This window comes from Cyanistes caeruleus, chromosome 1 (assembly GCF_971803275.1).
Source record: "Cyanistes caeruleus chromosome 1, bCyaCae1.hap1.1, whole genome shotgun sequence".
Lineage (NCBI taxonomy): Eukaryota > Metazoa > Chordata > Aves > Passeriformes > Paridae > Cyanistes > Cyanistes caeruleus.
Genome location: NC_141701.1, coordinates 110,726,378 through 110,753,753, shown reverse-complemented (window position 1 = coordinate 110,753,753; position 27,376 = coordinate 110,726,378). Strand labels below are relative to the sequence as shown.

The following is a 27,376-nucleotide window of genomic DNA, read 5'->3' as shown; positions in this document are numbered from 1 at the left end:
AGAAAGGAAAAAACTGATTTTTTTTTCTCTCTCTTAGGTAGCTTAAACCCTTTTCCTTTGTTGCATGACAGGGTAGCAGATATATGTGTCAACATAACCGAACTCCAAATGCCTGTTACATTTCAGCATTGTTCAGAAGGTCTTATATAGTATTTTAGAACTAATGTGCAACTTACCAAGAAAGTTACTCTTTATATACTGAATGGTAGTTACATTTTCTCTTTCACTGCATTTTTTCACTAGGATTTCTCGTTAAAAAGATAACAGATATGACACTGTCAATAGTTCAATTTATTCTGTGTACACAAAGCAGGACTGTCTGGAGGTGACTGACTATTCAGCATCCCAGTAGGCTCAGGAACCTTGGACTAGTCTCTTATGACAGTGAGATCAATGCTGCTGCTGAAGCTGTCAAGTGTGCTCAGGCTGTAATAGTGTCTGCACCATTATTTACCAGTGGAATTCCAGAAGCACATTGTATGAGCTATTTGCTGAGGCTCTGTGTTTGGTGGGTTGCTGGATTTAAGGAAAGGGAAAGGGAGAAGCACTTACTAAATGAAGTGTCTAGACTCTCTGTCTGTGGGAATCAGTTGTCTCTCACCTATTTGTATATTCATAACACATATCTCTAGCATCATCATTTTTCTCAGTTGTCACTTCACGGCAACAAAGCAGCAGCAGCGGTGCCTGAGATGTGGCATTTATAACTACTGGAGCAGCAAAACAAAAACAGGCAGTCATTCCCAATTGTACCAAGCTTCTTTTGTCTTTATGAAGGTAGAGAGGGATATTCAGTGTCCTAAATGTTTCTCCAAGATTAAAGTATGTAGGTGTTTCTGTTCTCCTTCAGCTGTGATTTTGAACACACCTCCCTTGCTTTGTTGTTTTCAAACCTGCAGCACTGCATTATCTTTTGAATACAAAGGCTGTCCACACTGTTTGGTTATGCAACTGCTTTCATGACCTGTACAGCTGCTAGTCAGACTTGATTGACAATATTTCCTCTTAGACATGCTAGACAGGGATGCTCAGGAGGCACTCTTAAAATTTAAAGTACTTTCTGACACCAGCCTAAAGCACTTTGGAAAGATAAAAAAAAGTCCCCATAGCATTAATACTGTTCATGGGAAGGGAAGTAAAATTGATACAGTGTTTTGAAAATTAACTTCTAAAATAGTTGCAGGTAACTGACACCTGTATGCCCAAATAAATTCCAAAAGAACTCATTAGATTATATCCCATACTTGCATGTCTGTAGTGGTTTGTTCTGCCCTCTTTAATGTTGGAAGGCTTGTGTCATGAAGCATCTGTAACTCTTAGTATATACCACTTCATCTTAAAATTAATAAGGACTATTTTCTGTTAATAGCATGTCAAAGATTTATTTTCAGAAAGTCCTATTATGTGTATTTACCTCTCCACCACAACAAAATGAATAAAAACGGGACTGTAGGTGCTAATTCTTGTGAGGAGTATTTTGGTTTTCTGGTAAGCACATGATGATGATGATGATGATGATGATTCTAATGTAATTCTCCAGTGGAATAAAAGCTCCTTTTGCTGAGTCTTCTCTGAACAAAGCCCAGCCCCTCTTTTCACCCAATGCTATTCCAGCAGATTGTGTCATTCATTAGTTTTTGAACTGGTTTAAAATAATAATATACTTTATAAAGAGAGTATAATACTTCTATGGCCTAAATAATCCATTTGTATGGTTTCACTTGCATGAAAATCTATGAATTTGATTTCATAGAAGACAAAGGTTTTCATTCTGCTACTAAAAATATCAGGGGCCCACTGTGTACATACAGATGTTACTAATTTCCAAGATTAAGTGTGACACAAAGCCTTCAGATATAGTTTGGGATTAGATCTCAAACACAATACAATGGAAGGATGAGTATAAGTTATTTTTTATAGTTAGGAAAGATATCTTGGAAGGACTGTTTCTTTGGGGTTTTTTTAACCTTTCTTCCTATCTTTGAAATACAGAACTTCTTAGTTAATGAACTGTAAAGTGGATGTGTCCTGCAGGGCAATATTTTACCTGAAAAGGCTGATGAGCAGTCAGTGGTGTTTAGACTATGAACTAAGCATTTCCTATCTGGTGTATCCTTAATAAGAATATCTGGTCTCCTGAGTGTTGGCCATGAGTCCCTGGTCCCTGACTTCAGATTCATCAGTGCTTCCCTTCTTTAAAGATTAAAAAAAACCCAAAACATAAAATGTAAGTATCATTAAATTAAAAAAAATAAAAATAAACCCCCCCTCATTTTCCCCATTGATGGGATATTAATTTTTGTTTGGCTTTGCTAACCTGTGATTTTTGTGATACAGAACAAATAAATGATCATAATAAGTATCATGTCTAGCAGAGATTATACTTTCAGTTTCTGCTGAAGCGAAATACTGACAGTTTAAATAGCCTGAGACAAGCAGTGATTTATTTGTGAGCTTCCAGACCAGGGAAGACAGTGACTTCTTGAGAGGAAAAGGGAGTCAAAGTTGGTAAGGCATATTGCCTAACACAAGGAAGGAAGAAGTGCTACCATTGCTTCAGAAGAGGCCCTGTCCTAGGTTTTAATTAATCCTGTAATAGAGGCGGAAGCAATGAGAAAGGAAATGAATTACAAAAAATAGCATGCAAAATAATTCAGGGTGTTAGGTCTTCATATTTATCCATATTGAATTGCCATATTAGGCAACCTTTGGAGTCCAGGATTCCCATCTTCCTTGCAGATTATCCATTCCCTGGAAAATGTCACTGGTATGAATTCGCTCTCTGCCTCAGTTCCTTGAACTGAAAGGCACAGATAATGGTTGCAAACCAGCTGAATCAGTACCTGTGGATGGGAGGTACCCCATTGGTACAATTGTGAGCTTGTGCTGTAATAACTTCTCACTAACTCCTGAAAAGGTTTAAAGATGAATCTCCAGTCTTCGCTTAATTCAGATGAGCCCGTTCGTTTTATCTTAAATGATCAAAAGCTACTTTATTTTCCATATGATGTTACCTTGGATTGAGTTGCTTGAGCTTAGAGGGGTTTTTATTTGGTTTTTTCTTTCTCCAGTGAACACAAGGTCAAAGTGATTGAAGTAGCTTCTAGCTATTTTATGTAGTTCTAACTTGTGTAATATTCTTTAAAAGAGCTTGCCTTTGTGGCTTTTTTTTTTGATGATAAATCACATCATAAACACCTGCAATTTTTAAAACAAGTAGAAAGAAAAATGCTTCTGTTCTTAGGTCCTCCAGAGTAGAATAAAGAGTCTTCTGAATTCACTACAGATAGGTAGAATTTAAATAGGGTAAGTCCTTTAACCAAAAAGCATTTGTTTCACTGGTGGAATAACTCAACATTAAAATGAGCAATAGACAAAATTATTCATTCTGTAATACTCAGTCAGATAACCTGAGTAATATACACTGAGTAATATACTTCTACCCCCCTGACATCTTTTTCTTTTTTCAAGGAAGGGAAAAAATATTTAGACTTCATAAGTGTGCTAGTAACCATGTTACAGTGACTTGTATAGCTGGCTTAAGAAGTTTCTTCACTACCCTAAGGTTGTTTTTTTTTAATTAAGAGTTGTCACTACTGTGGGAACATGTTTAGCTTTATCACTAAAGGGATGTACCACATAACAAAATCTTCTAGCTTCTTGTTTGCCATCAAACACTGGAAAAATCTCAACAGTTTGGATATAATTAAGACTTACAGCTGAATTCAAATGTCACGTTAATGCTTCAAAAATTTTGTGAGATCTTAAAAGAGTTTATCAAAGAAATAAAATTCTAGAGCCCGGTTGTGTATACTGGACATGTTTGATTTTTTTTTTTTTTTTTAAAGCTTTGCTCTACTGCTGCAGTAGGAGGGAGTTGGTTTCTATAAAATTTTACAGTAACATCAATCTGTCAAAACTGTCAAATTTTTTTCTTTTGCATGGTGATATTGATCTTGGTACATTATTACTAAAATGTGATAAATTTTATTACAAATGCACACTTCCTATGCTCATCAGCATTGTCTTAGAAGTTTAATAAGTAAGGGACCTTTTAGTGCAAACAGTTCAGTACTGAAATCTTGTGCGCATCATTAAATGTAAAAGTAAAACAATATTAAAATACTTCATAAGCAGCACAGTGAATAAGACAGAATGTTTCACGTTACTGTAATTCTGGTAAACCAGAAGGAATGGTTCAAATCTGCCCAGTTTCAGTCTGCATCTGTGGGTACCCAGGTAATTTATTTACTTTTTTTTTAGCCTTCAGTAGTGTTCAACATTAGGTATGTATGGTGGATAAAATCGAAATTCTTTTTCAAGATAGAGGTTATGTGTTAGAAACTTGGTATTTAAGCAATTGTGAGTTTAGACTGGAAAAAAAAGCTTTTGTTTACAAAATGGGAACATTCTGGTTTGACCCTATAGAAAAGCTCATGTTAGTAATTTGTTTTCCATCATCTGTTTTTCTTTTCTGTCAAAACAATCACATTTATCTTTTCAGAGTTAGGTGTTATATACTGAATGAAGAGGAGAGCCTAGAATTACTGATTGGTGTTTATTGTAGAGATTAGGAGAGACAGAAAGGTGTTTACTCATTAGAAGAGTGTGATGGTTCACTGAGCTCCTTCTGTCTCATAGGAATTCTGTCACACTTGGATAAAGCCATGGTTTGCTTTCATGTATAGTCACTGTAAAAAGCAGTACAGCTCTAGATTTCATCATCACCTGATGGTGTGTGCATGTTCCTCTGAGAGACAAACTGAATATGCAGCCACAGTAAAGTGCAAGATCTTAAAGTGACTTTGTACTTTTTCAGAAGCAATGCCTTCTGGATTGTACTGTTCTTGGAGCTTGTGCTGGAGTCTTGATAAAGTTGTTTGTATGTGTCTGTGACATGGGTAAGGTTAAATCTGGTTTTTATATGGTAGGGCATGTAGATCTTAAATAATATATCTGTTTGGGACAGTGCACACATGAGAAAATTAGAGGTTTACTTCACTAAGCTTTGCTTTTCTTTCTTTTTCTGTGCCTATAATTAAAAATAAAATATTTTCATTAGCTCTTTTCTTCTTTTCCCCATCACAACAAAAATGCATATTGAAGGCTTAAAGTAACTTAATTAGAATTTATTTCTTCATTCCTTAAAAACTGTAAAGCTTTTTTTCCTCTAAAAATTTAGTGTAGAATTGCAGATTTTTTCCTTGAACTCTTCTGACCAATGAAATCTTTAGAATTTTTCCCTCTTGTTTGCAAATTTTCTTCACCATGAATCTTACATTGTAAATGATAAATAACATTGTCATATCATACAAACTAGCTTAAGAGGTCTTGTTGTGGAAGCCGAGTATGTGTAATATTTCCAGATCTTGTGGAAATGGATAAGCGGGCCTGAGCCCAGACTTTCTCCTTTGTAAGATGCTTCTTTTCCTCTTTTGTCATAGTATCTGCAACCAGAGCACCTGCCAGAAACTACTCAGAAGGAATTTCCTCTCTGCATTGCACTTGAATGTAGGACACATTTTCACCTGTTACTTTCATTCTGTTCTCCTATATTTCTTTCCATATTTTTAGATATTTTGTTTGAGCTCAAATATAACACTTTCTTGCAGGAAGGGTCTTACTGTCGCTTTCTAATCCAGCATTCATGACCTCAGTTGTCATTATCAGAAACTGAGCTCTGATGGGAGAGAAATTTGGCTAAACATACAGTCAAAATACTTGCATAAGAAAATAATTAAATGAGAAAATAAAATAAAATAAAATACACCTATTTACTCTTTGTATCATGAGCTTTCTGTTTTTAATTTTGCCATGAAAATGAATTTATTTCTAAATTCTAATTGTTCCATTCTGCAAACAATAAGATGGCAATGTAGGTAGGAGTTTCATTTTCCATCTGAATCTGTGTTCAGAGTTTTATTTGCATGAAGTCTTCTAGAAAACAATGAAATTTTTTTTAATGGGATCTGTGGTGTTAGGTAAGACAAAGAGGATGAAAGGAATAACTTAGTATTTCTGAAGTTATTGGTAAAACCTCATGAGAAATCCTGGCCTCATTTACAGGAGTGCAGTAGTATTGGCTTATTGACCTAAAGCACTTGAAATAACTGTCTTAAACATCTCATGCAGAGGCTGGATTCTCCAGCTGAACAATCTGGGCATGAAGTAATAAAGTTATAGCTAATAATATACAAATGTTAAAAAAGAAAAAAGTCATTTGCAGCCTCAAGAACTAGAATAGTCCTAGAATTTTTAGGACATGAGACTGTTGTGCTGGAGTAGCTGTGCATCCAAGTTGTTGAAAAGATAATATATAATTGTCATGAAATGGGCAACTATAGATTTCAGCATTTTAATGTACCCTGCTCTTCCAATTTGCTGCACAGCACTGGGGAAGCGGATTAACCTCAATCTTTTCTTCAATGGGGAGAACAGTTCACTCTTTTATAACAGATGGTATGAATAGTTCCGTTTATGATGCAAGTTCTAAGTGATTTTATAATACTGTAATCCCTCTTCCAGCTTAAGAGATAGAGTAGAATGCAACAACCCAGTAGGTTATCAAGAAACTGGCATTTGGGATTGCTGAAGAGTAATGAAGCTTAAAATGTTTGCATTTGACTTGTTGATGGGAAATACTAAAATGGAAATTCTAATGGCCAGAGGGTTTTACCAGTAAATTGACCTAAGTTTTCTAAAAAGGTGTGAGACTCCTAATTTAATGTGTCACTTAAAAGCACATTTGACTGCACTAACCTGCATTGGGAATTCACAGAGTAGGAGAATAGTTGAAAGTGTGTGGGTATACTACAGGTTAACTATTTTGATCTGGAATTCCTGGACTACGTCTGACAAAAAAAAAATTATCTCTGAACACCTACTTAGGAATTTCAGAATGCTGCTTTTATCCCAATTGCCTTTATTTCTTCAATGGTTTTTAATTAGAATTAATTTCTTGTTATCTGGGTCTTGTTCCCAAAAGGTGGACTTTTCTTTTTGTGTTTGTTTGTCTGTAATTTGAGTGAGTTTTCTTCAGCCATGTAAATGAGAGGCTGCTGGACCAGTAAAACCAAAGTTACATGTTTTCTGATGGGAGACACACTGGTGTGATGAAAGTTCACTTTTCAGCAAGAAAAGAAACTGTTGGGAGTGTGTTCAACAGCAGCTGAACATTAATCAGCAGTGTGCCCAGGTGGCTGGGAAGGACAATGGCATCTTGGCCTGTATCAGCAAAAGTGTGGCCAGCAGGAGCAAGGTGGTTATTGTTCCTCTGTACTTGGCATTGGTGATGCCAGACCTCAAATCCCAAATCAGTTTTGGGACAGAGAGAGCATTGATGTGCTGGAGTGAGTTCAGGGAAGGGCAACAAAGCTGGTTAAGGGTCTGGAGTGTGAGTTGAGTGAGGACTGAATGAGGAGTGGCCATGGAGCTGGGATAGTTTAGCCTGGAGAAAAGGAGGCTCAGAGGGAACCTTCTTACTCCATACAACTGACTGAAAGGAGGTTGTAGCAAGGTGGGAGTCAGTGTCTTCTTCCCAATAACAAACAGCAGAACAAGAGGAAATGGCCTCAAGTTGCTTCAGGGGATGTTTAGAATGGATATGAGGAAAAATTTCTTCACTGAAAGGGTTGTTTGCCATAGGGAAGTGGTTGAATCACCATCCTTGGAGGCATTCAAAAGACCTGTAGGTGTGACATTTAGGGGCACAATTTAGTGATGAACTTTGCTGTGCTAACAGATGGACTTGAGGATCTTAGAGGTCTACTTCAACTTAAACAATTCTATGTTTATTTCTTCAGCACTAGAGAAACCTGCACAGCTGGATGATGATGAGACAGGCCCAGAAATCTGAAGTTATCTTTATGTTTTGAGAAAGGAAATTAATTCAGTAATTTTATTATACATGAAGTATATTATAATTTCATTCTAGAAGCTTGAAAACAATGCATCTTTACCGATTTTCTTTTGATGTGCATGTTTGAATGTTTGGGATGTCCCAGATGATGAGTTTATGAAGATGTAGCTTTGTGTGTTTGGGGTTTTTTTTCCAGCAGAAGTCAGAAATTATGAAAAATGTTTATCTCCTGATAATCCAGTGTAAGCACAATACAGTGATTTTAAAATAGTTGAGACTGAACACATCAAAGCATATACGAGACATTTTCTAAAATATTCTCCAGTATTGTAGCCTCAGCACCCTTTGCAGAACCTATGCAAAAATAGTTCACAAAATTTTCTCTAATATTCTATATTTCATATACAGGTTAAAGGTTTTCTGAAGTATTTATTATTAAAATACTGAACTTATCACCATTAACACTGTATGGAAGCCCTGAGAGATCAGCATTGTAAAATGTGAGACCTCTGCCTGCACCCATTCATGTAAATGACCCTATTAAGTACACACGTCACAGCCGAAGCAAGATAACTATTTTGGTAGTTAGCTTCAGTAATCACAACAGATTAGGAACTATAATATCTCATATTTCATAAGTTATAGTTTTTAATGTTTCAAAGTGACTTTCCTGCATAAAAAGGTTTTGGAGTGTTTCTTCTACTCAAGCGCTGTTGTGCTTATTTCCCTCTGAGTTCAACTGGTAAGGTTTTTATGGCATTTACTCTTAAATTTATACAAATTGGACAGCCTCCCCTAACCTTTAACAATGTGAAAGGTAGTATCTGTGTGAAGCCAGTTGCCTAGACTACTGTCTGGGCAAGGGGGATATATAGACACCTGCAGAGAGTCATTCCTGTCTTCATTTGGAATCGAACAATATGCCATCTGGGAATGTGGAACCTGCTAGCTTTGGCTACGCTTGATTTATTAGATAATTAAAGTTAGATGAAAGAAAATCTCATACATGATTTTAATTTACTCTTGCTCCACAAAAAGGTCTTGATTCAACTTTAGGTCTTTAATTTCAGGGTAATTATTATTAGTGCTTGTCTGTTTCAGAGACTCAAGTACTCGGACAAACCATAAATATTGTATAGTAAGACAGAACTTATAAAATACAGGTGTCTGATTTCAAGCATCTGCACGTAGGTACAAAAGTAGCATTGACCTGATTTTCAGAACTAGAGCACTGCTGGTTGCGCCAACAAAAATAGAGCATGCTGACACTTTCTCAGAAACTGGTTTTCAGCATATGATCTCCAAACTCGTGCTCTGAGGTATGTGGTGATAGGGGATTGCTTTTCATTTTTTATTTCCAGAGCTATTGTCTGGCTTAATAATATTTGTTACTCTAATCTATGGAGGAAGACGTGTTCATTCCACTTTTAGTCTTTCTCTGCCTCTCTGCTATGAGGCATACAGGGCTTTTTGTCATGTGAGCTTCATAGCTAAATGAGCCTTGCAGGAAAAAGGAAAAATTGCTATTAGTGTTAAAATTTTAAGAAGGAGCCAGTAAGATGAGCTTGTGCTTCATCATTCAGCACTAATCTTTCATTTGTAATCATAAATCTGTGCCTTCTTGCTTGTTTTGTCATTGACCAAAACTGGGGTGTTTAGAGCAGGATCTCAGACTGACTCATCAGTGTACATGGAGTGTGTGGGACTGAGGAATACGCAGGTATCTAGCTGGACTGGATTAAAATGGGCTTGCCCAGAACCTGATTAGGAATTTTATGTCAGTCATGCTGCTTTTATGCTCCCACCCATCTTCATGCAGCACACAGCCCACCCCTGCCTACTGTGTGTGCTTAGGGAGAAGGCTGCTGCTCCCAGCTGGCTTTCCTCTGCACTGAGGGAATGTTTTGCTGATGGACTACAAACAGCAAAGGCTATTTGCACTATTTAAGCTTAAGCAGAGAGTAAGTGAGCAAGGGAATGCAAGTCTGCTCCCTCATGATTGGAAGCTTTGTTGGTTCAACATAAAAACAAAGCTAGTATACTTGAAAATGCTTTCAGCCAATTTAAAAACCTTGTTTTCATGATGGAGCATTGCTCAGTTGTAAGCACTTTCAGATTTACTTTGCAGGTGAATATATAAAAGCAAAATTCATAAAGCAACTTTACTTTGTGTAAAGTAGGTCTGTTACTCAGAAGATCATAAGAGAAGTTCATACAGGTAATTGAAGAATAGATTGTCCACTGGGAAGCATCTAAGTGCATACAAGGAAGAAATATGATGCACTACAGAGAAGAGTGCAAGTCTATTCTGTCATTTCTCCTAGACCTATTACTGACTGAGAGTTAGAGCATGTGCATTTTAGATAGCAGACCTGGTTGGCATTTTTCACATGTTAGTTGTGAGCTATTGAACATAAGTTCATATTGAACATGGCAAGGGAAAAGAAAGAATATTAAAACAAGCCCAAAGCTTTGATTAGCTTTGTGCTTTTTAATCATTTGTATTCAGTTGGAAGTTTTATTGGCAAAATTGGATTTTGCAACTCCTTTTTGCCTTATGGAAAAATGCAAGAGAATCCTGATCTTAATACCAGTTTTTTTCCCAGTGACACAGTCTAACCAGACTTACTTTCATAAACTGTATATAAATGTTTTATGTCAAGAAAATATGTATTATATTTGAAGCAAATAATGTCTGTATTGCTTCTCTGCATTTAATAGAGACTAGTATACATTCTGAAAAACAGCTCTATGTGTAATGTTACAAGCAGCATTATATATTCAGAAAACTGTATGGTTCTAAATGAATCTTTTTTAAAATGTGGTTGCTATACAAATATCTGGAAAGAGAATACACAAGACTTGAAAACAACATGTGAGCCATCACCCTAGGTTTTCTATTTACAGCAGTTCCTTAATGATTGAATCTCTACCATTCTTGCAGTAAACCTAAATACGAAACTGTTACCATACCCTGTTTGGAATGGGCCAGGGTTGCTGTGTTGGATGCAAACCATGGGTCTTGTGCATCAGTCTTTTGGATTACACATGAGTGGTGTGTTAATTGTGTGGATGGCTATATCCTCATTGTTAATACCAGAGGCAGAACTGAGGGGTCCTGAGACATAGCACCTCAGGAGCTTTGGGCCTCGAGAAGAGTTACTAGAGTGCATTTCTAAAGGGAATATGTTGAGAACTAGCAATGTGAATTACAGATTGATCAGAGAAGCCCAATTGAATTAATCCTATTAAACATAGCCTGCTGCTGATGGGGCAAAAAGAGACTACTTCTACTGTGCAGCAGCAAGTTCTCTTGGAGATAACAAGTTTGACAACATTCTAAAAGAATGAAGAAGAATTTAAATTAAAATAAAGGTCAGCTGTATGTATTTAAGCTTTAAAAAAATAAAGGACAAAAGAACTGAATTGGCCATGTGAAGATAAGATTACTGGCATGGTGGGGAATAAAAAGAAGGGAAAGAAATGGAGAGGTGAACTTTTAACCCAACCAAAATAAATTAAATCTGTGTCCCTCAAAAGCAAAGCATTGTCAGAAAAATTACCCTTACTAACAACCAAGCATGTCCCTTATGAGATCAAGGACTTAACCTCTGACAGAACAGGGTAACAAAGCACCCCTTCCTCAATCAATACTACTGTTTCTTGTTGTCTCTCTCAGTGTTGCAGGATAATTAAGTAAACCTTCTCTGCAATGGCATTCTTTCTTTAGAAATTATATTTTTTAATTCTAAAGCATGTTTTATATTCACTTCAGGCAACACAGTTTGACAAAAATACTCTTGCTGTTTACCTGGTTTCAAAGTCTAAGTATTCATCCTGGAAGAGTAATGACTCTGAGGAATGGCTCATATCTTCAGAAGCATCTTGGACATTCGTGATCTTCAAATGTTTTTGTTTTGAATTGTATTTCCTAATGCTTTTTGTCTGTGGGAGAGAAGTTAAGCAAAAACTAGTTTAATTAGAAGTTAAGAAAATATGCAGCGTAGAAAAATGCAACATTATTTAAAAGAATCCCCTTCCTGCAAAACAACAATAGAAAACTCAAATATCTAAAAATCTGGGCCAGGATGAAAGAGGGTGTTACACATTTGCCATGTGTTCAGTCATACAGTGTTTGAAACACAGTAACTGATTTTAAAAGATCAGATATGCAGTAAAAAAAAAAAAAATTAAATCATTGCATTCATGATCATGTAAAAGAAAAGCAGAAGCAGTACAGTGTTTGGAACTCTTCTAGGTTACATCTGACATCCCTGAAAATTCTGAAAACAATCTAGATACTTTTAGGATTGGAGAGTTAATATGCCTGCTCCCACAGAAAGCGAACAAGGTCTAGTGAACTAGTCTGCTGACTTGTAAAGATAATATTTCTGGCTTGAGAGAGTGTCGTAGTTTGGTATCTGTGGTGCTAAAATGCTTCATCATAAAAACAGATTTAAAATTTCTATATATAGGAAAGTCATTTTATCCAACCCAAAACAATTCAATATTATCAAAGAGTAGTCACATTTCTCTGATTTGTAGGAAAAATATACTCAATTTTATTCTCATTATGCTTTTTTGTCATGCTGGAAGGTCTTACTTTTGAATACTGCTTGACTAAGAATTTTTTTTCCTGTGTTTGAGACATACGTATATTTCTTCCCCGAGTAAAAATGCTGGATGGAAAAAAATCTAAAATAGCAAAACTGAAATTATGAGCCTGTTTGTTATCTGACATGACTTTAACCTTTTGCTCTGTGTAACAATTTACTAAGTTAGAAGATAATTCCTTAATGCTATTCCAGAAAATCCTAGATATCAAGTACTGCCAGATCTCTCAAGCAGTCCTGGACAAGTGCTCCCATTGTATTTTTTTAACCTTTTTGAGAATATGGGGAAAACTTCTTTTGTACACAAGGATGTGTGTGTTGAGATTAACAAACAACACTTGGTCAAGGATATAAAAAAGGAAAAAAAAAGGTAAAATCTAGGCCAGGAGGTTTTAGAGATTTTTACTTTCAAGTAACAGCTCTTAAAGAACTTCTAAGGGAAAAAGGAAGGGTCTCTACAAAGTGAAAATTTTGTTCATATTTTGCCTGTTCACAGTGATGTTGTTTTGTTTGTAGTTCAGATTCATGTCACTTTTGAGGGAGTCTGTTTATAAAAAGATTTGAAATGTTGTGATCTTTCAGTGTTTTCACTTTCATAAACGTGTTTCTTTTAAAGACATTAATTGCATTAATTTACCAGCACTGCCTGTTTTTAGAGGTGAGCACCTGTCTCTGTGCCCCAGGAGTCATCTTGTCCCTTTTGGAGCCAGCAGGGTGTGGAGATGGTAGACTGGCTTACATTGCTGTTTTGGGACAGTGAAGGTGGCAGAATTCTGGGGCATCACAGTCCATTCTAAGGCATGCTCTGTTTGCAGCAAGTCTTGCCCTTATGCACGAGCTTTGCTCAGTCCTGTACATTTACATCCTTTTGCCTTTCTCTGTATGCTTCTCCCATGAAGATCTTTCCATACCCACACTAAGCACATAAAAGGAGCAGTAACTTGGTTCATCTACAAGCAGAAGGAAAGATCCTCTAGAATACTTTCATTTCCAGTGTTTTCTTAACTCATAGAAGAAAGAGAATTGCTTTTCAATCTCTGGTCATAAGGCAAATCAGTAAGTACAGGTGGTCCCCAGATTCAGGGATTAAATATCTGCTTTTCATCAGTCTCTGTGTGCAGACCCAGGACTGGTTCAAAACTCAGTGTGTGGGATACACACTTCTGTAACACCATTGTCCTGGGTCACAGCAAGCCCAAGTCACTGCTGCTAGAAGTTACTCCTGTGGTGAGGTAATGCCTCTTCACAGGTTTCTCTCATTCCCAGAATGAGTTTTGAAGCTGAGATACTTTTCTTATTCAATTATTAGTAGCAGGCCTTCTAAAGTCACAGGTAGAGGTGATTTCTTCCTTCAGTGTTTGAACTGTTCAGAATCTCAAGACAGCATGGATCAGTTCTGTTGAGATTCATGTGTGAAGTGTCTCACCTGTCTCTGCTTGCATGCCTGTTATAAATGCACAAAGACCTGTTCAGATTTAGTTACTAAGGTCCAGGATCTTGTCTGGCATCTCAGCGTTAACCAATTTGAGATTCTTGAGGTATGTTTCAGAGCCATGTTCAAAATTCCTACTTAATTAATTTTAAATTGAAAATGTCCTTCTCAGCTGAGATAATTTTTGCTATGGAACAAGTCAGCTGCAGGTTTTTATGGCTGATTATTCCTATGTGATAACGTTTCATAGCAACAAAGGGATGCTGAACCCTTGCTGCAAGTTGGTCTTGCTCCAAATGGTCTTAAAATTCTAATTGAATCTGTAAATAGAGCTCTTTTTCTTGCCTTTTTTATTTTTTTTTTATTATTTTTTTTTTGCTTTCAGCCTTGCTCTTTGTAGGGAGATGAGAAGTTGTGGTCACTACATGTTGTTGTCAAAGCTCTTACACTACTGAGATAAACTGTTGGCTTTCTCTTCTGATTGTAGTTCCAAAGGCCAAACAACCAAATCTCAGGAAAAAAAACTCTTAAATGACTAAGTAAGTAAAGGTATTTGTTGATGTGTTATTGTATTTGCTGTATTCCTTTCTCCTTTTATATTTTAGAATTCAATTAACAATCACTTCTGTTTCAAATGTAAATTTTTTGAGATGTCACAGACACCCACTGAATTTGTCAAGCCATAAGCATTTAGTTATGCTGATATTTTTGGAGACCAGTACTGCACTGATGGTACTATGTGTATCCCAGTGTATAGGAATTACTACTTTGTAGTCTTCATGTTGGGGTTCACATTCCAACTCACTTTCTCAGCTGTCAGAAGAACTTAATAGAATCACTGAGTGCCACTGTGTAGAGCATGGCTTGTTCTTTGTCACTTGTGCAGAATACACCTTTCCAAGGGCTCTACACTCCTAAAAAACATAAGCAGTTCTGGAAGTGTTTCTTAGGCTGCTTTTACCTGAGTGCATAAAGTTGGGAGGTGTGTTATTGCTGCAAAACTCCATTACTTGTGTATGACACAAAGAATTCAGCATTAACTGCAGGATTTTGTCTCAAAAGCGAATTTGGCTCACAGTTAAAGATTCTCTTTTTGTCAGCTTGAACAGACCAATTATGTTCCCGCAAAGTTGAAGCAGGTCAGCAGCTAAGGCTAAACTCTGGGCTGTGTGCTCTGTTGCAGGGATCTGCCATGGCCATAAAAGCTGATGTGAGAATTGCATGGCTAGCTTCCAGCAGCTTTGATGAAGAACTCCTTTTATAGCTAGGGCAGGTAATGGAGTTCCAAAACAGAGAAAATGGCATATAATTTTGTGAATACCTGTCCAGAGAAAAGACAGATAAAGAGGGCTTGAGAAGGATGTATAGGTCTTCATTTTTTTTTAAGATACAGTTTTAATGAAAGCTTTTTAGAAGTTGGCAGCATATCCAAACACCTGCTGCAATGTTTAATTAAAATACCCCAGCTGAATGGAAAGCTCTCCTCCTGACCTTTTTAGAAAAGCAAAGGATTATTTGACTTCGCATAGTTCTGACAAAAAAACCCCTTAGTTTTTACAGGAAGAAATGCAGGTGATGAGTTCCCAATATGAAAAATAATCAGTTCTGATTTTCCCCTACACAATTGTTTCAGATTAGCTAGTTTTATTGGACCCTTTTCAATTAATTTGTTTTGATTAAAGTTGCACAGGAATAGAGACGACAATTAATCTGCAGATTAGAGTATGATATATTGCAATACTCTTTGTTTATTCTCTGATGAGTCATGCCTGTGACACTTTGTTTATTATTTAACGTTGCATGATTCACCTTTTGGTCCAGATTAAAGAATGTACCGTGTCCTACAGAATTTACTTACAACTTCAAAGAGAAGTAGAGCAAAGCTAACCACTAGGGTGAATGCAATACAGTAGGAAGAAAGCTTTGCATTACACAAGAATCTTGACTCATTCAAAGAAGATGCATTGGCAGTGTGGTGAAACGCTGTGTTTTGTTTAAAACATGTTTATTCAGTTATGGTTCTTCATTTATCTTATTGTTGTGAAGAGATTTTTCACTGGGATGAATTCTGTTGTGATTCAGCTTTGAAAACACCCTAAGAATGTTGCACGTAAAGTAGGGGAGTTGTGAGAGAAATAAGCAAATAGCTGTAAATACAATGCAATATATCTAGCTGGAGAACCTGTTATTCACAGTTAAAGTTAAAAGATGAAGTATGCATCATCTTGAGAACTGACTGGCTGAGACTTTGCTCTTAAAACTAAACACCAATTACCTTTCTGGTTTCTTGCTGTCAGAGTGAAGGAACATCAATTTCAATGTTTAAAATAGTTTAAGCTCTAATGGAGATGCAACATGACCTCTTCCATCATCGGTTCATAAACTGGAAAAAAAAAGTCAGATGAGTCTAATTGTCTTTCAGTCTCCAGAACCACCCCACAGTTTTGGGAAAATCATCTGTAAGGCTTGTTGAAGGATTGCTTCAATTCAGCAATCTTCAAGTACAGATTTGCTTTCATATGTATACATTTTGGTATCTGCTGAATCTGTCCACAGCTCAGTTGGAAGTTTTATATCCATTCATTTTGGCTTGGAGTAGGACACATGAGGTTTGGTTGAGGCAGGAACAAAGAGTTCCTAAAATCTGTGATGTTTGCAGTAGGTGACAAATTCTATTTATCACTGAACTAACAGTAGATTTAAAACCCTAGCAGGATCATTGCTTCATATCTTCTTGTTAATCACAGGTCATCTAGTCAGGTAACCAAGGAAGAATTTCTGAGTTGTGGTGAACAGAATTCCTTATAATGCATAAGGACAATGACTCATGCCATAATTTCCTTGTATCTATTTGTCACAGAGAAAAAGGTATGACTTAAATGTGGAAAGAAGTATAAGTATTGCAGGTTAATAGAAAATGGCAATTCCCCACCCCCCCTTCCTTAATGTGGAACATTAGGGCATTTTGACAATAAACTGTACCTGTCAATGTAGAAGCCAATATGTAACATTAGCAATCAGCTAAGAGGCACCTTCATATGGCTTGTATTAATCATACTGTCAATTTTCATTCCATGGGCATCCTTCTTTCCACTTTTCACTTAGAATTTATTTCAGAGCATGATCAAAGCCCTGCTGTTCATTACATTCAGCATTAGCTAATTTGGCTTTTGGCAACTCTCATCCCAGTTCCTATTAAACACTGGCCATAAATTGAAATAAGCATTGTGCCAAAACATTTCAGAATTACCTAATGGTAGCATAGAGATTGAGTGTATTATCATGCTAGTTTGAAGACTGTTGGGTTACTGCAGAATTAACCATTAGCAGATACTTACAACCTCCAAGACAAATTTACACCTACAGTGATTTTTTTTTTCATGTCTTCTGAATTGACTACAGTATTAAACAAATGTGAGAAAAATCTTGTTCCTGTAACATGTCTGAAATGCTTGTTTGTGTATGCTGGAGTTTTATAAAGGCCTTTATACAGTTTTGCAAGTGTGCTGTATCATAAAATATTTTGAGTCACAGAATATGCTGTGTTTATACAACAAGATTATTAGGGCAACTGTTTTTTACCAAGCTGCAGTCAATTAGGAGTCTGTGTAGAAGACTGATACCAGAAGATCTTCTACTTAGAATATTTTCTTTCAGCAGGTATTCCTAGGACATGTTGAATCCTTAATTTGTAGTGATAGATAAAACTTCCCTGTAGAGAGGGGGAAATGCTGCTTGGGTATGCAAGTGAAACACCCTCTCTACGAGCACTTGGCTCTCTTTTTTTCATACTTCAGTCTTGAAGAAGTAATCTGAAGGTAGACTTAAAATTCCAGTGTAAAAAAATCTATACAAAGCCTTGAACAGATATGTAACAGGCAAGAAATAATGAAATAGTGGCATTTTTTCTGTGCCAGGTAAGTTGGTGACAAAATTTCTGTAGATTTTTGGGCTGCCTCACATCTTAATTGTTAATGTTGGAGAAAATTACAGAGAACAGTTGGGCTTCTAAATCTTTTCAAAGAGTATAATAAAACCAGATAATGTTTCGGTTCATTACTGGCTGAATAAGATATGTAGCAGCTGTGGTTTAAACAGTAGTAAAAATAAGTTATAAATAATTAGAAAATTTGGCTTTTTAAAAAAATACTGAATTGAATGGTGCCATAAAACAGAAAAATAGTCACAGTTATGTAACTGACCATATTATTGTGCTTTTGAGTTTAGTAGTTTATCTTTTGATAGAATACTCATTTATTTGACTTCCCCCGATTTAATAAATATTTGTTTATTTAATTGACTTACGTTTAAATTTGTATCTGGTTGAAATACTTTCTAGGGTTTTCCAAGAGCAGGACTAAGTGTCAGAAATAGGACTAGCTTGCTATGCTTGCTTTTTAACCAGTCTTGTAGAATCTTTTTGAAATCAGAAGAAGAGTACAAAAATATATAAGGGCAGAAGAGTCCAGCGTCCTCACTAGGAGATGATGTTTGCAGCATTTCATTTCTTGCTTTGCTTAGCTCATTGCTTCTGCAGTTGCTTCCTGGAAGCATGAACACAGAATCTGTTTCCTTAGAGATTATCTTAACTTTTTCTTTTTTTTTTGTTTACTTGGAAAAAAAAGCCTTTCTTACATGTTAGTCTCTTTCTCAGTAGCGCTGGTCTGGAAATGTATTCTTTTTTTTTTTTTTTCCTTTTTTTTTTTTTTTTTTCTTTTCTCCATTTTTATAGTATATGAAGCAATTGTAGTATTCAGAATAAATTTACTCCTTCAGAGAGAAACCAATTCAGTAGTCTTAAGGCATAAGACAGACTTGGAAAAAGGTGTGTTTCTGTGCTTCTAGAGGCCACAGCTGCTAAAATGAACCAAGATTCTCATGATGCAGCTTAATACTTACATAATACTTAAATATACCTCAGAACTGCATATTAAAGGCTGGTATCTTTTTTCAGCATAGATTTCTACTTGTGGTGTTTTACAGTCGATATAATAAAATAAAAATACAAATAAAAATACAGACCAGGATTTCTGTACTACCTATGACAATTTCTGAAGTGTAAATGCAAGGAGATACTGTGCAAGTTGGTGTTCTGCCTTTCAAACTCATGAATTTAGTACATGTCACATTCAGCCACCTCTGGGGAAAAAAGAAAGCATTGTGATTCAGCCATTCAACTTTAAGATCCAGATTCAGCAAATGACTTGGACACTTTCAGACTTAAATGTTTTTCTGTGCCTAAATACATTCATAGATGTGCTTAAAACTAAACATAAGCTTAAGTACTCTGTTGAGTGGGTCTAGATTTCAAATGTTCTGGTGCAGTCAAGAGAAGATGGGTGGTCTGTCCTGCCCTTCTGACAGCCTGTGAAACATTGTGAAACAGCAGAAATGGAGCTGTCAGGTTTCCTTGGGCAGCCTGTATGTGTGTATACTCAGGATCTGAGAGGAGGAAACGGATGTTCTGTTACAGATGATAAATGGACCGGATAATGCCGTCTGCTCACGCTCCCCGACACGTTTTGTAATAAGCTTCTGCTCACTTGCATCTACCTCAGCCACATTTTAATGGGACAGGCTGAAACTCTCCCTGCTGGACAGGTTCTTTTAAGTTTGGAGTTCTGAGGTTTTGTATTTAAAATAAATGCCTTCCACTTTTTGTGAAAGTTAAAGATCTATAGGTAAAGTAATAAATATAGGCTATTTATAAATATATAAAAATTAGATTATTGTCATGTTGAGGCTTTGTGCTCTGAGATAGCAGTGTGCAGGTTGACAGAAGTTTCACTCTGATCTAAAGATTGTGCTTTAGGATGCTCCTATTAGGAAACTGTCCCAGCTTGGTAAAAATACAGGCTTCTGAAGCATCTCTGGTGTATGTGCTTTGTAGTGTCTTAAAGAAGCACATGAGGTGTAAGTGCATGAACTTCTCACCTGTACTCCAGTTGAGAACTGAGACACATTTCACTGTGCTGGAGTGGCAAGAGGCATTGGATCTGAGGCAGGAAGGCTGCACTTTAGTCCTAGTGTTTCCCTGGAGTTTCAGCAGGGAGGAGGCTGAAATGAAGGGGAAATGGGTTATGCTGCTTTGGGAATAAATAAATAGGGTAGGTGGAGTTTTCAAATTATGGGAGGTGTTAGGATTGTGGGTGTGTGGAAGTTTGTGGAAGAGAAGATTAACAGGAGAAGTGAAGAAGCCATGAAATAGACCCAACATGTGATAACTTTTCTGTCATTTCCCCTTCCTCCCCCCTCCCCCAGGATTTTGGACATGTTTGTGGATAAAATGAAATTTTGAAAGAAAAATTCAATCATAATATATAGGATATATATTTTATATCCTATATATTTTAAATATATATTTTAAAAGCAGCATTTATTGGAATAGCAGAAGAAAGGCCCTTTTTAAAGTCCCTCAGCTGTGATAATGCTGTCCCATTAGCAAGACTCTCTATTGAAGGCAGTGCAGTGTACAGGAGGGAAGGAAGATTTGCTTTCTTCTTATGTATATTGCATAATTGTTTTCTCATAAAGTTATTGATGTCTATTAAAGACTGTTTAATATAATTGAACTTTCTGACCTTCATGAAAATTTTTCCTTGCCTGTATTTCTCCCTTGACAGAATTCTTTTTCACTTTCCTCCTGCCTTTTTTCCTCCTCTCAGAAAGATGCAAGACCCACAAAACTAAAAACGGTTGCCACTAAAAGACAGAATTTGGTTTGGTGGTTTTTATTTTATCCATTCTTAGGGTTTGAACTTAGCTTATTTCAGCATCAGAATACTGTGATCTGGAGTCCTAGCAAGGAAGCTAATGACCTGCCTTCTGAGGTTCCAGGTGAGGTGCCATTCTCAAGTGTTGGCTTTTGTGAGGGTTCCTCACTTGTGCAGAGTTACTGACCACAGACCACCTTGCTTCAGAGTATATGGACCGGTTCTGGGCTGGACTAGATCCAGATTTCTGATTTTAATTGAAAGTTTCTATAAATAGTAGATTATAAAGTAGGCTTTTGATACAAAATTTTATTAATGTTTTCCCAAGCTGATATTTGGCATGCACTTTTATCAGCTAACCAGCAACACAGCTATTGCTTGTGTTCCTTTTTTACTTCCTTTTTTTTTTTCAGTTGAGTAGATTTCTGTCAGGAATTGTTGTGGTAAAACCACTATAGAAATCAAATTAGCTGTTCATAATTTCAGGAATTTAACCCTAATTTGCAATTCCTGTTTTAGAAGAAGCGAGGCTGGGGACTCACTGCTGCAAATCACAGCTGCTGCTTCTGCTCTTGTTGGTGACTTTGCAGAACAGAGTATTTCTTCTGGCTCGCCAAGCACCTGGCACAGGACCACAAGAGTTTGATGGCACTGCATTTATCAGGGGGAGGAGATTCAGTGCTGTTTGTGTGCTCACTTGGCACACTGTAAAGTAAGAGGGGACTTTGCTGTTGGCATTGGAGAGCTTACAGCTTGTGGGAATGTTACCCTGGGTTTTGCTCGCAGTGGAATAGTCCTCTTGTAATCATGAAGGGCATGTTCTTGGAAACAACACTGCTTTTTAATGCTTGCAGCTAGAAATAATGGTTGGATTTGTAACCTGATTTCAACCAAAGAAACAACCCCCCCCAAAAAAACAAAAAACAAAAAACCCCAAACCAAAAACCAGCTCTAAGGAGACATTTTTAATATTGAACAAATACATTTACACTAATGTAGCAAATTTAGATAAACTTTAGTGTTTTGCTTTTATAGCATATTCATGCTAGTGTTAATGTAGTGAAAGCAAATATTGTCTTCTGATGATTTATACTATATTCCTAAGACATTTCTTTTTTGAAAGCAGATGTCTGTTTTTTGTGGATCTGCCTTGCAGGAGTTATACTAAACAAGATTAAGGAATCAGTATGGGAATGTGACTGATATAATGAACTTAACTACTCAACTCTGCTTTTTCCTTCAATTTTTCTTGAATAACTACTTACATTTCCTGTGCCAACTTACAATTTTAAAATGAAATATAAACTGTTAATAAAACAGAGCCATTTATTTTCAAGAGGTTTCATGGATCACATGACCCAGATTAATAATTTCTGCCTTGACAGTTCTATTAATACCAAATTTGCAAATAAGAACAGCTGGAAAAGTTATCCAAGGGAGGCTGTTTGCTGTCTTTTTTCAGGTTCATGAGAGTTATGAGGTGGGCGTGAACTCAACTTGCAGTCTGTTAAGCCCAGTGTGTTTTCTGAATTCACAGGTCCTGCACACAAGGACATCCCCCACAGCCTGGGCACTTAATGACTTAAAGCTTTGTTTTCATGGGAGAGAAAAGAACATTAAAAAGCCATTCAGAGGAGTAAACCAAAGGTCTACCTAATCCTGTAATTTTTAATTTTTCTTTCTTTTTTTTTTTTTTAAACAATGGCCCTTAGTGGATGCCTAGGAAAGACATGACAGTGGGATAGGCAAAAGTAGTGACTTCCCACATCTGTACTCCCAAGTTTTGATTCTTCTCTGACTTGAAGACTGAGTCAGAGGTTCTGCCTTCATGTTTAAGACTGTATCCTTGTGTTTGTTGGCTGGGTTGTGCTAGGATGAAAACTAATTTCTGACAAGTAGTTAGTTAGTTTATGCTGCAATAAGACTTGTCACATAGTGAAGCAATTAAAACACATTGCCCTTCTAAGTTTATTTGAAAAGATACAATGTTTTCTAGGATTAATTGCAGTGTTTTTGTGGGGTTTTGTTCCGGTTTCCCTAGATGTCTCTTCTGTTTCTTCCTCACCTGTATCAAAAATGGGAAAAACAGTCAGTCTTCCTCAAAATTATTTGTTATATTTTCTTAAAAGCTGTTTCAATTTGGAACTAGTTTGAAGTCTCTGCAGTGTAAAGTTACTCGTGTGGCTTATGTTTTTAAAACGCCCCAAGAGGCTGTACTTGAATAATTACAGTTGCAAACTTTGATTTTCACTCTTTAATATGATTTAAAAAACACAATTGTTTTATTCTTTTTTTTTGAGAAATGTGAGATGAACCCCAGTGCAAAGGACTTTAGACATCTAGAAGTGACGTTGTGTGATGCTGAATCTCTTTGTAACTGTCCATTGTAACTGTTCAAATAAATATCCTTCTCCAAATGCCTTAATTTTTGTTAATTGTCTAAGCATAATATTGAGTCCAATTCTGTTATTTAGTTTTAAGTAATTCCCAGTTTGATCTCTTTATTTTTACTTTTACATACCAACATTCTATCTGTGGATTAGTTACTCCCCTTCAACCTGTGATTACTTACAACTGTATTCTGCATAGGAGTATTGTTTGTCTTGTTCAATTATTGTCTTTGGCATTTTACCTTTTTCCTTTTAAGAGATTCCTCCAAAGCTGAGTCTGATACGTGTTTTATTGCTGCGTGTTTCTAGCATGAACAAACATTGTTTGCTATCTTTTTTTTTTTTGGAAGAAAAGTTTCTTTGTAGCAGACATTATTAACTGGAGGGGGAAGAGAAAATCTAAATGAGTGAGAGAATTTTGTACTGTTGACTTTCTTTTTAAATTATGTGGTATTAACCGTTGCATTACACAGCAACCAATGCCAATTGATTCATTAACTTTTTAGTCTTTGTGTTTTCATTGTATAAATTTTCAGCCTTCCTTTCACCTCTTTAAAGAAAGTATTATTCTTTGTAATGTTTGTTTCCTAGATCTACTATGTTTCTGCAATACATTTTAAGAAATATATTACCATATAGCTCTTTGTCATTGTTCTCTTGTTACTATAATCTGACTTTTTACTTTAAGTCATATATAGTAGCTTGTTTAGAGTTTCACTGCAGCTCCTGTGAAGTCTGTATTGTTTTCATTATCTTCTTACTTGTGTAATACCAGAATCTGAGGGATTTGGGATCTGAGGGTCTGTTATGTTTTTATTCACGTGCCCAAGTTCATCAAGACCATACAGTTCAGCAAAATGGTATTTCAGAGAGGAACACTGCTCTGCTTCATTTTATATTAAAAAAATTGGGAATTTGGGAAGTAGCTTGGATGTGCTATCTAAATTTTAGCACCTCCATGAGTATCATCTTGGCAGTGTAATCACGTGCTTGAAGTTAAGCACATATATTTGAGTGTTGCCTTATTTTGGTCAGGGTTTTCTCAGTGAGTAGCAAGTTCCTGCTTACAAATAAATGTGCAGCATACTGTCAGCTCAAGCCTTGATAGAAGAAGATTTGTTATTTAGATTGCAGTTGACACATACGAAGAAACAAAACTTCTGATTTGACAGTCTGGCATTTGTTTTTTGTGAGATAGTACACACTTAAAGACTTCTCAGTGACTAGGTTCAACCAAACTCCATGACTGTTTTCTCTTAAATAAGATTATAAATTTTCTCTTAAATAAAGATTATAAAGTTTTGCAATAAATTGACTAATTTGACATCTTATACGCGGAATATTTCTCCATTTCCTGAAAAGTTTCTCTTCATGAGTGTGCCACTTCTTTAAGGATTATATTTTACTTAGTTTTGTTCTCTTCTGATGGTCTCAGGAATGTTTTTGATTTTAGTAACTTCTCTAATGCAGAAATTCTGTGTTGTTCATATCTTTTACAATAGCTTGTTTAATTTGTATTGTAACGTTCATATATGTGTACATTCACATATGTATGTTGTTATAATTTGATCTGATATGTATTTTTATATATATATATATTTATAGACATGTAAAAAATTCACTCTGAAACTGTGTTTCCTGAGTGCAGTATATAATATATTCAATTCCTATTCACCAATAGTATGTTTTAAAAGCTGTTATTTTACCTGGCATCACAAATACAAAATTCAATTAGAATATTATAGTATATAGTGACAGTAGGATTACTATGAAAATAAGGCAGACTATCTGTGTTTAGATTCAAATTATGAATGACTCCTAACAGAAAAAATATGGAGTAGCTGAGGCCTAATGTGGTTATAGTAAGCTGTGTTGTACGTATCACAAGAAATCATTGTTTAAACTTCTATTATTAAAATTTAGAAATATGCTGTTCTCTCCATGCTTCCAACTCTATAAAACAAATTTTTCCTTTTCCCTTTTTTTTCACAGCACTTGCTACTAGCAATAAAGTTCATCATGGCTTTTGTAATTCCCGATAAACCAAGAGATATCCAGATGAAACTCGCCAAATTGGAATTTGAATCTTTAGAGGCTCTCAAACAACAGGTAAGAGCATTTCAGATGCAGCTTCATTTTCTCTTAATCTGTCATTGCTTAAGAAGTGGAGCACAGAGTTTTAACCTATTTATCTGTTCTTGCAACCCACCAATGTATGCAAATACACACCAGGAAAATGATCTGCCCGTTCAGACAGCTTGAAATTCCTGGTGTGGCTGATTATGTAGCACCTTATAATGTCTGTTGTCCTTGTGTGTGCAAACATACTTTGTTTTTATATTGTCACTTTTAAAGGATATTGGGCTCTATAAAACCTAATTTCATCCCCTGGAGGTGTCTGTTATTACAACACCAGAATTTCTTTCATTTCTGAAATACCATCACTAGTAAACAGTTAGCTTGGCTCTAGTATTAATCAGAAATTGTAAACAGTCTGAACATGTTTGATATAATTGTGTTGAGAAGTATATACATGTGAGCAAATAGTAATGTTGCCTTATTTTCCTGTCCATACAGTATTCTCATTTTATTGTGTAAAAGGTATATTCTACAATATATTTAACAAGCATTCCAATGCAGTTTAGGAAAGTAAGGAACTAGATTGTTTTACTGAAAATTTCTGTTTTAACAAATGATTTTTTAGAGCCACTGGTGGAGATCACAAGAGGTAAGGAGTTGCATGGAATTAGTTTCAGTAGGATACAGATTCTACAGAGCTGGTTTTGCAGTGGTAGCGTTCTTTAGGAGTTTCTGACTGTACAATGCTAGATGGGATTTCTAAGCTATCTTACATATCAGAAAGCAAACTAAGAATAAAAGCTCCAGCATTGAGCTGCAGACACTGGTTTCCCTGTTCATCGTTATTTCAGATATTTTCACACTCCAGAGAATGGTTTTACATTAACATGTTCTTTGTGTGCTCAACATGCATGTGTGTAAACTCTTCTATCCTATTTATTATGTGTGTAAAATGGAAGGTTACTTTTTAAAGTATCTACTGCAGCTGCATGTGACAAAATGATCTCTTGATTCTGAACAAACTGAGTCTGTAAACGATACACTGCCTTTTGTAGTTAAAATCCCACAGTTTTGTGTGATACTAGAACATCGATATTGAGGTCGGTGCTGTCTTTCTTAATCAGCCATAACAAACAAAATCCAAATTACACTCCTATCTAATGCCTGATAGTTTGGTTTTGCTTTTCTCTAGTAGGTCAGTGTGAAGTTACCAGGAGCTGGCCAGGGATCTCATGGGGTTTTTAGATAATATTAAAAGGAACAGGACTACATTTCTATTTCAGCTGTTCTTTCTCTGTTTTCATTTTGTAGACAGGCAAAACTAGGTCACCCACTGGAACGTTAAGGTCAAGTGAATATAGTCACCTTTAGTCACAATGTTCCAGTCTCTTTCAATATGAGTGTGCATGTCAGCAGTAGGGTCTTCATCTCCTATCCCAGCATCTGTGCATTCCTACAGCCATATAGGCCTGATTCTCAGTTTTTCAGGGTTGCTTCATTAATTCAGTAGCAAAAAGTTAGTCTGAATTTCAGCAAAAACCAGAAGCCTGGCCTAGTTCTCACCTATACTTTCAGACTTCCTAAAGGATCTAGGAAGAGTATTGGCTGAGCTTCAAGTGCCTTGATAAGTAGTTTAAATGCAAGTATATGCCATCACCTTTTTAGATTTCCCCTGATTGATACTGTGCTGTGTATGCCACAGACATGTAGATACTTGGGCTTTTTTCCTTGTTCTTTAGTGGGTTTTTTTGAGTGAAAAATATCTGCATTTAAAAGTAGTACATTGGCGCTGCAAAAAGGTACCAAAACTTTTATTTCAGAATCACATTTTCTATTTCTTCCTCTTGTTACTGAGAGTCAGCATGGTAGTTTATGCTGTATACCTTACTTTCAAGCAAAAAATAAGAAAAAAATTCCCCAAAACATGTATTTAAAACAACAGGCATAAACATCTGGGGTAGATATGTTGTGGGATCAAATGTTATGGAGAAACTGGTTTGTATACTTTGGTGCAAGTATGCATCACATTGCTTTCATGATGCTATCCAGACAAGCATTCCGTTGTGTTTTACCATGTAATCTTTGAGAGTACTGCTGTCTTGGGATGTAGCTGTTAGAAGGGTATTAACAATGCCACACTTAAACCTCTGAGATGCCAAAACAGATTATTAGGCTTTGTATACAGTGTGTGGAGAGAAGCTCTCCTAATACAGCTGCTTTGAACAATTGTATTGATTATGCTTGGCATCCTTAACTTTAGGCAGTGGGAGCACTTTTACATTTTCATTAAT

General features: G+C 36.2%; 1 protein-coding gene across 12 annotated transcripts in view; it reads left to right on the top strand.

Moving 5' to 3' along the window:
* The window catches only part of ANO10 (anoctamin 10), a 243,284-nt gene that overhangs the window by 177,195 nt on the left and 38,713 nt on the right, over positions 1-27,376 (top strand). For all 12 annotated transcript variants that reach the window (XM_086850254.1, XM_086850246.1, XM_086850238.1 and 9 more), the window contains one exon: positions 24,999-25,115. In XM_086850254.1, the coding sequence (XP_086706380.1) occupies positions 24,999-25,115 (117 nt within the window). The remainder of the gene's footprint in view (positions 1-24,998; positions 25,116-27,376) is intronic.